This window comes from Crocodylus porosus, unplaced genomic scaffold (genome assembly GCF_001723895.1).
Source record: "Crocodylus porosus isolate Cpor-Errol unplaced genomic scaffold, CroPor_comp1, whole genome shotgun sequence".
Classification (NCBI taxonomy): Eukaryota; Metazoa; Chordata; order Crocodylia; family Crocodylidae; genus Crocodylus; species Crocodylus porosus.
In genome coordinates this window covers 50919302-50929032 of record NW_017728947.1, presented here as the reverse complement: position 1 = coordinate 50929032, position 9731 = coordinate 50919302, and the positions used below count along the sequence as shown (strand labels likewise).

The 9731-nt window shown below is 40.7% G+C and overlaps 1 protein-coding gene across 2 annotated transcripts in view; it reads right to left on the bottom strand.

Annotated features, from left to right (window-relative positions):
- The window catches only part of RGS6 (regulator of G-protein signaling 6), a 553793-nt gene that overhangs the window by 95102 nt on the left and 448960 nt on the right, over positions 1–9731 (bottom strand). For both annotated transcript variants that reach the window (XM_019552177.1, XM_019552178.1), the window contains exons 4-7: positions 8780–8830; positions 7035–7141; positions 4819–4870; positions 1994–2058 (exon numbers count right to left, since the gene is read on the bottom strand). In XM_019552177.1, the coding sequence (XP_019407722.1) occupies positions 1994–2058; positions 4819–4870; positions 7035–7141; positions 8780–8830 (275 nt within the window). The remainder of the gene's footprint in view (positions 1–1993; positions 2059–4818; positions 4871–7034; positions 7142–8779; positions 8831–9731) is intronic.

Below are 9731 nucleotides of genomic sequence, written 5' to 3'. Positions count from 1 at the left end.
ATGCTAGGTTCAAACTCATCGTGTCCAGAATTAACTTTATAACACTTGTTGGTATTCTGAAGGCACACATCCAAATTCACATCTAACCACAGAAAGGTATTAGCCTGAGTGCAGTTAAATGATGCCTACCTTTTAACTAAAAGGCAAGATGTTAAGCTATAGCTACTGTCCCAATTCAAGAGAACACCTAACCACATTTATTCATATAGATTTTGCGGTGAAATAGGACTTTTTCATTATGTAGTCTGATCTGCCGTATAACATAGGCCATAGAATCTCAGTTACCCCTGAGATGCATCCATCCATAAGATGAAGTACATACGTATGCAGAAAAGCACTCAAGCATTTCCTTCACAACTTTCCTGAATTGGGATGTTTTTCTGCATTCTCATCAAAGGGAATAACTACTCAAACCAGCTGTGTCTGTGAAAAGGCAAAAGAAAAAAAAAACATCCACACCCACTGTATGTTGGTGCAAATTAGGAGTAACTCTATTGGAGCCCGTGGAATGACACCAGTGTAAAACCAGTGTATGTGACAGGAGAATCAAGCTTAGATTTGACCAGAAATAAGGATACCTGATTTTTACATGCCCAAACTATTGCTTTACCAGTATGAATTTAGAGGCCTGGGGATCATGCAATGGAACCCAGAAGATGAACTTTGTGTTGCTCTACAGAGATCATTTTTGGCAGATTTCAGAGCTGGGTTAATACATATGTGGAGGAATCCTGTACAGATAATTCCTCTTCCAAAAAAATTAGAAAAGTAGCAACACTGGGAACTCTTCAACAATTCAGTGGGCCCACATCTCCTCTGAGTAGTGGTAGTTTACACCCATGACACTCCTCAGTTGGTATAATGACTAGGAAGAGTTGATGCCCTTATCATATGCCTGTTTCACATTAAGGAGTTCACAAATGTTCCCTAATCATGTAAAACAATCAGCAAGGAGGAAACAAGAATGGTAAGACCTAATTGCTTGCCATCATTGCTCTTCAGAGACCCTGGTGTACATAACTTCAGTGCACGTGTACTACTGGTGGTGCCAAGGGCTGTCTATAGCATTTTCTGATAATTGGCTGACTCTAAGTAATTATTTCTAGATAATAATTAAATAAATTGATTTAATAATGAAATTGACAATATGAAGAAGAGAAACCTAAGCACAGACATGGATTTTCCTAGTCTATAGCTGGTGTCTGTCGTTCATGCTATTGGGAGTTATGCATAGTATTCAAGAATAGAACATATCTGCTCTCAGTTACACCAGAGTAAATCTGGAGTAACTATGCTTAAATTAGAGGAACTGCTTCAATTTTTTATCAGTTCTACATTTGCAGAATTTAGCTATATATTCTTTGAAGCTGCAGCTACATAATTCTGTTGCCTGACTTGGACAGGCAGCACTCATGGAGACCCAGCAATAGCAGAATTCTGGTCAGTCACTGATAACATTGCCCTCATAATGCATATATACAATTCTTATTACCATCAACAGGCCTTGGGTAGAAGGATAAAATGGATTAAATATGCCCCTCTGTGATCCAAGCAATCAATATCCCTTCTAGGTCTAGTTAGTATGAGGTACATCCTTTTAGAGCCTACAAACATGTGGCATGAATCAGCAGCAATGTAACTGTCCAATAATCTAGCATCACAATGCAGCTGAACATCCATCACCTGAGCAGACTGATTATCACCTCCTGGTGGAACACTGACTGGGAAAAAAAAGATGTAATGTGAGTTCTTATGCAAGTCACTCATGATCCGTGGAGGGTATGTTTTGAATACTTGTCTTAAAGAAACTACAAAATGTGTGTCATGAACATCTCCATGTAGAAGTGTGATGTTGTCTCAAAGATCAGCTATCCACATTGCTCTTAAAGAAACCAGGATAGAGTAGCACACCCTGTGGCATGTAAGTAGAAAGATTGAGTTTATAAGCCATTATTTCTCCCCACCACATGAACTGTAACATCAGTATACCTACAGCTTCATAATCTGCCAGCTCCAGCCTGGCTTTGTTTTGCATGGTCCGCTTGCACAAATAGATGGCTAAAAGGAGAACCATAATGAAAACAAGGAAGGAAAGGGGAATTAGTACAAGACAGAAAAAAACCTGAAGAGCATATATTGCTCCTTTACATCAGAATGTGACATCAGCCAAGGAATGAGAGACCAAGGTATCTAGCTGACATTCCCTGTGCCTAGTAAAATACAGCCTCCTGAAATGATATAGCTCCTAAAGTTTTGGAGGTATGTTAGTTAAAAATATGGAAAACTATTTTAGTTACACAGTTTTGTACTTTCCTGTTATGGGCTTGATAAACAGATTAAACAACAAAGCCCTGGGAGTAGGAAGTGGTTTCCAAGAAGGCAATTCCGAAAAGCACTGTTGGTTCTAGGACTTGGAAAAGAGTTATCGGTAGGCTGAGAAAAGGTGCTCTTACCAGGGCATTGATGTTATATATTGGTAGTTGATAAGGGACATTAGGCATGTCTATTAAGGCTGTGAAAAGCTTTGGTCCCCGATTCGATTCGGTGGGGATTTGGCCCAATTTGGTGGCTGAATCTCCGAATCTGAATCAAATCAGAGGACCCTTTAATCTCTCCAAATTGATTTGGAACCCTCTGAATGGATTCGGAAAGATTCGGCAATTTGGATGTAGACACAGCTTTAAATGTTTTTTCTACATACCTCTAGGTAGCAGGGGCTCTGAACGCTGTGGTGCTGGGACAGATGCAGCGTCCCACAGAAGCATGAGGGGCTCCCCAGCATACTTGGCAGCGGACCTGGCAGTGGACCTGAAGTACTTCCAGGTCTGCTGGGGAGTGCGTTGAGGCTCCCCCCACCTCTCCCTGGCTCAGTGACTGATGCCTACTGGGTGTGGGGAGGCACCCAGGGTCCCCCTGCAGCTGATCGCTGAGCCAGAGGAACATAGGGGGCCCCCAAGTGCGCTCCGTAGCAGACCTGGAAGCGGACCGGAAGTACTTCCATTTCACTTCCATGTTCACTGCCAAGCGCATGGGAGGGCCCCCCCCACTCCTGTGGGATGTTCCACGCGCCCCGGTACTGCAGCAATCATGAGTTGCGCTGATACCTCGAGGTATGTAGAAAAAAACCTTTTAAAGCTATGCCTGAATCTGAATCACTGATTTGCTGAATCAGCATCGAAACTCCAGATTTGGATTTGGCCAAATTGAATCAGGGACAGTGATCTGAATCAACAGATCAAATCACTGTCCCTGATTTGGGCCAAATCTGAATTGAATAGGGCCTGTTTTACACAGCCATAATGCCTATACTACTTCTATGGCACTGTGGAGCATGCTGCCAAGAAGCATGCCCCACATACCTGCTCCTGCTCCACATGTGCTAAACCCAGAAACAAGGTAGTGAAGCTGCCTTGACAGCACCCATGAGTGCTTTCAAAGCATGCCAGATCTGGAAAGAATCCGTAGAAGCAGTTTCATAGCCTCATTTCCAGGTTTCATGGATACAGGGAATGCTTCTCAGAGGTATGCTTCTCAGTGTAAACTTGCCTATTTATTCCACACAATCTTGCATTCTGGGAACCTCCAAATTAAGAAGTTGCAGCTGGTCTCTCTCTTTTTCTCTGCTATGGGATGAAACTACAACATGGAACTCCACTGTACCCTGGAGCTGGCTCAAGTTCAGATGAAATTCAAAGTTGTGTAGCATAGACCAATTTCTAAGCTTTATGAGAAACCAGGATACTATGTTTATAAAACTGTCAGTTTTGTGCTCTCTCCCTATCCCTGGCAGGGCTAGTATAATCCTTCCCCCAGTATATAGGATTGAAGTTAGAAAATGGGCCTTTGTCCTCATAAAAACTCAATAAAAATAAAATATGATAATAATATGGCAAGAGTTTGCAGTATAACTGTGAAGCTCTGGATGTTGGTCACAATTAAAGAATTTAGAAATGTTTTTGCAAAAGACTAATAGTACCATGTTTTTTCCCCCCCATGTTCCCTTACATCATGCCATTTGTACACTTCTTTCGCTACCACATTATGTGGGGCTAACAAACTATCTATAAAAAGTTAAGATTTATAGATTTCCCCTTCTCCCCACCAAATATAATTCCAAAATCCATAATGATGAGTAATTATTGCCTGGTGAAGAAAAAAAAAAAAAATGATTGGGGGGTGGTGATCTTTTTAGTTCCAAATTGCTCTTAGCTACTGGGAGTTCCTTTGAAAGAAACACTTCCAAAGAAGATCTTCTTTTATGAGTGCACAGGTGCATCCACTTCCTCTGCCAGTGCCAGAGCAGGATGGAACAATTGATTTTATCATTTGGGTCTGAGAGGAATAGTTCTAAAAGAAACCACGTTATTGTGCAGAGACAGCAAAATAACAACAGCAACACATTTTCTTTATGCATTATTGCTGTCCTCAGCCACTCAGATGTTTAATACAGCATACTGTGGTTTATTAGCTCATAAACCATTATTATTTTTCTACTGTCACGAGCTATCAGCTAGTAGTTTAAACACATTTTCTCTTTAATGTCTTAATGTCATATATCAGAGAAGCTTAATTTTCTTTTGCTATTCTACATTACTATTGAATAGATAACTGGTTATTGATAGACCAGATTAGCACCCAAATAAGGTTACAGTTATTGACCAACATTTCAAACTGAGCTGCAGAGCAGAAAGCATTCTGCTAGAGGCAAGATTATTTCGATAGCCTTGAACTGAATGACACAACTTCCTAACAGGCACTAAGGTTATCTCAGACATTTTCTATACTGACTTTCAGAAACTAGAATATTCAAATTCTCACCATAATCTGTGTTTTCTGGTTCCCAGCAGTTTGAAGGCCAAAAGTATGGGGCCTGGAAAACAGCACATGATATTTTTAACAATTTCGTTTATGCTGAAACAGTGTCCGTGATACAGCAGAACATTATAAGGATGCGCTTAGTCCAAGATGCAAACCCTTCTCTTAGTTAATCATTGAGAAGGTTGAGATTGACTTCAGTGGAAACAGTGTTGGGTCCCAAACAGAGTACTATTTAAAACTCTCTCTGTGTTCAATTGCTTAGGGATGGACAAAAGAACTGAGACAAATTCAATGATCCCAATATTCAGATGACTTAGACACTATTATCCCCTTATTTGAATATTTGCCTATTCTTCCCTCCCCACAAAAGAATGTGAACTTCAAGTTATCTTCTGGGAGTGGAAGAGCATTATTAAATCTTCCTATACATATATTGGTTTTTGAGCAGGGCCCATGTGTCTGTTAGCATACCAAACATGTATGAAGACAAAGTCTCCTGCCCCTATTTATGTCTTAAATCAAACAGAAGATACAATTTGGATTAAGAAAGGGCAAGTCAGTTCTACTTCAAAAGCAAACTAATATTAAGGTTCTAAAAGCAGGATTCAAGCTAACATTATTGGTTTTGTGCTGTGCTCAAGAGAGTGTACAATGATACCACTTACAATACATTAACTATATGATATCTACATGACAGTTTTAATAGAATGAAGAACAACATTACTAGAGTTACGTGTGTCATAGTGCACTATTCTGACTGCTATAGGTGTCACAAGTGGGCACAATATATTACATGTATATATGACAGATACTTGTGCCAAAATGCAGCAAGGAGAATTGTTAATGAGCATGTGAAGGAGAGTCAAAAAATATGTGATGCAAATTCTGCCCTGACATAAAACCCATGCAATCCCACTGCAAGAAATTCAGGGGGGAAGTAGTATGTTCAGAGGAACAGAATGGGGATTCTACCGGAATATTGTTGTATGGAATGACCAGGGAAAACTATGTTGCTGGGAGGCAAGGATGCAAAAGTTGCGAATAGGTGTTGTAGGAGCAGATATAAGAGCAAGAGAAATGAAAAGGAGAAACCAACAGTATGTGGTGGTTACTGTGTATGTCAGATAAAAATAAAAAAGGTGAGTTAAAAAGGACACTGACATTGAAGCCTGCTTTCTTGGTGGATGTTTAAATAAGGGACAAAAGCATGGCTTAATAACCAGTTAGTAATCAGTATAGCCTCTGCTCTGCCAAGTCTTAAGGAAAAGCAGCGTGCAGCATCAGCACAATGGGAACTAGTGACAGCACCATCAGAGATAGAGGTGAAGGGCTTTTTAATTAAAAAAAACCTGAAAAAGGGCAATACAGAAGGAAGGAAGGAAGGAACAGAAGTGAGGGAATAGGAAAGGCAACAGACTTGCTATTAGCACAGACTACATGAAGAAAAAAACAAATTCAAGTGAATGTTTATACCATAAGCTCCAGGCGTGTACTTTGCTGTTAATGTTCAGCAATAGATAAACTTATATAACAAGAACTTCTAAGTGTCTAGGAGTTAACTGGCAAAGACTCTATCTATAGATTTCAGCAATGAAGTGTAACACAAACAGAAGCTATATTTAAGAACTCAACACAGCTGGGAACACAGTTATTGTGGGAAAACTAAAGCATTGAGAGTTTAAGTGACTTTGCCAGGGTCACTGAACCCTGCTCTCCTCATCATTAAACTGGCATTGTAATAAGGAACGATTTAAATAAAATAAAACAAGTGGGCATAGGCTTCAGCTGCCAATCTAAATCTAGATTTCTAATGCCCTAAGGTTTGGAAGAGTTCAACATAGGGATTTGATGCAGTTCAGTATGCCTAGAAAGGCAGCTGCAGAAGGAAACCAGGGTTAAAGTTGGAAGGCCATTTCCCGCATAATTTGAGTTGTTTCATTTGGATTTTTGAGTCAAGCTTGTCTCTTAACATAACATGCTTGCAACAGTGTGTTTAAAATAATCACAGAGAAGTTTGTTTAATTGTGTAAAAACTGAGAACTGGGAAGCAGAAAAAGATAGTTTAGGATTGGACAACAGATTTTATTAAAGGACTTCACCAGCACGTCAGAATTCCAATAAACATAGGAATATGCTGTACATGTTCTGTGAACTTCAGCAGCACTGGCATTTCAATGCTTATAAAAGGAAGCATGTAGAAATCAGGTCTCACTTACCTGAAAACGATAGAAAGTCCCATCATCTTTCAGCGTAAGGACATGGTCTGAGATTGGAAAGATATAGCCCTGTGCTGCTATAAGACTTCCCAAGTGTATTGCTTCCACTGTGAAAGAGTGAGGAGAGAAAGAGAGCAGTAGAAATCTGTCATATAGATGAGCACTAGAGAATCCACAGCTCTCAGCACCAGGTCTGATACCGACTGACAGTCAGGCCGGCTGTACCATGCCACTTCATATCCAAAACACAGCTCTCAGCTCTCCAACCAAAGACAAAGTAGCCAAGTGGAAGCCAATCTTATAACTAAGGTACGACAATGTTAACCTCATGTTTTAAACACCCCCATTGATACTTGTGGGATGTCACATGCTGGCTCAGCACTATATTGTGGAATTCAGTTCAAAGCCATTATTTGTACCAGTGACAGCCATCGCTAAATCCTATTGTTTCTCCAAATAATGCACGCAGATGGATTAATATGCATTTACCAGCATCTTTACTACTATAGAGACAAATAAAAATCAGGCAAAGGGCTTATTTGGACAGATGTATACAAAAGCAAGGGGGGTGATGTTATTGCAGCTTTTTTAGCAGCCTCAGTTACAGTCTTGCATCCTTTCCCTCTCATGAAAATTGTACCTCACTGGCAGATTTGCCACTCACTGTAAAAGAGTCATAAAAATTTACACCAGCTTAAGGTATGTTTCCCAGAAGGCAAACAGGGCCCCCATAACTTTCTGATTTCCACAGTGTAAAAATACCATATTTATCCTTAGATACCTCTCACCTTGGTTTATAAGCCCTGCAGCGGTACTAAAATGAAACAGGCCTTCACACAAAGTGAATTGTTTTACAGATGAAACATAGGAGCATACGACTGGAAGGGAACCAATCCCCTGCATTCACAGGCACTACTCCAAAAAAGCCTGAAAATTGTCTACTCCTGCTTTCACATGTAGTACAACTAAAAACAAAAATATTCCCATAACAAACCACAGAGACATAAACAGGTTGCAAGAGTGCTGGTAATGCCCTGCCACTTGAATGGCAGAGAAGTTTAGATAATTTTAGGTAGAGAACTAGGCTTCACATTATGGAGGAAACCAAAACTGCCCATCTTCCACGTGGACAAAATTCCTTAATCATCCCAAATCTGGTAATTGGCTTGGCTCTGAGTGGAAAGGAAGGACCCTCTAGCCTGCCTGTGTCTACCTGTGAAGTTCCTAAGTATTAGGTGCATCTGAATCAAACTCCCTGCATCTAGCTGTGGCCAACTCCTATGCTTCAAAAGAAGGCAAAGAAAATCCTAGGAGCCAATAAAGTATTCTTGAAGGGGAATTTCTGAAGTTTTTGTCTGGGACCTCGAGCCATCTAGAATAAGCCTGAAAGCTCCTGCATGGAGGTTGAGTTACCTTTTAACCCTAACATGGGGATAGCAAATGCCTGCATTTACACAGCATGTGTGCTGATTTTTGATCGAAGAACACCCCTGTCCTGTCATATGAACCCTTCCATAAACTGGTTTGAAATGGTTGGAAAGTCTGCAAGTGGTAGTACAAAGTGCTACAGTCCTCTAAATAGCTGAGGGGTTGTAAGTACAGATTCATATCTTTTTCCTTCTGTTTCTCTCCAACTGATTAAAACCTCATTTTTTTATTGGCAGTTTAGGCTCAGCACTAAAACAATAAGGTGTATCTAATTCCATGCACAGCACTGCTACATTCAGCCTTAGTGGTCAAGTTACCTGGGTCCTCAATGATGAGGTTCTTCATGAGCCACTGTACAATGTCAGCACCTGCAAAGGCAGAAAATAATTAGAATTCGAAGGCCAGAGGGCTTTGAAAGCACAGGGAGCCACTTCACTTAAACAAGGATGTTAAAACATAAATGCGCTTCAATTCATTTTCTTTTCTATTCCCACTGAAGGCCTGAAAAATCATTCTGCTTGTATAAAACTGTTGAATACATATGTTTGTGTTTGTAACATTCCATGGATACTGACTGTGATGAAGAACTTGACATACTATATTTTTTGTATACCTAATATACCCAAATAAGACGCACACTTTAACTATGTGACATAGAGTAAGTCCTGGAAACACAGTGTCTAGGAAATGTGGCATCCTGCTGCCTCAGCCACACTGTCTCTAGTGATGTCATACCTCCTGGACAGTCTGTGTTTTCAGGAGGATTTATACTGTTTCAAACAAGGTTAGGTCCCAGAACCTTGCAAGGACAGTAGCAAGACTGTTATTTCTTTTCTGTAGCTAGTTATTTATACATGTTCCTTTAAATTAAGTGTTGTTCCCATGCCACAGCCCTCATCAAGACATTACAGACTGCATGCAGCAGCTCACACTTGCTGCTTTCTAGGTACAAGCTATAGTGCTCAGGAAATAGTGGCTACAAGAGCGTTAACGCCAGACTTTGCCTTTGGTGCTTGCAGGGTCACCAAGGAGTGGCAGCCATCATGAAGCCAGCTGACAACGTGCTCTAATGGCTGCCTATTTCCCCAGTTTCTGTTCCAGTGAAGAAAAATCAGTTTCTCTGCTTAAGACATGCACCCCAACTTCGGGGGGGGGGGGTGTTGATTTTGTGGGAAAGATTGTTTCATAGATTTCATAGACATCAGGGCTGGAAGGGACCTCAGAGATCATCGAGTCCAGCCCCCTGCCCAAAGGGCAGGAAGTCAGCTG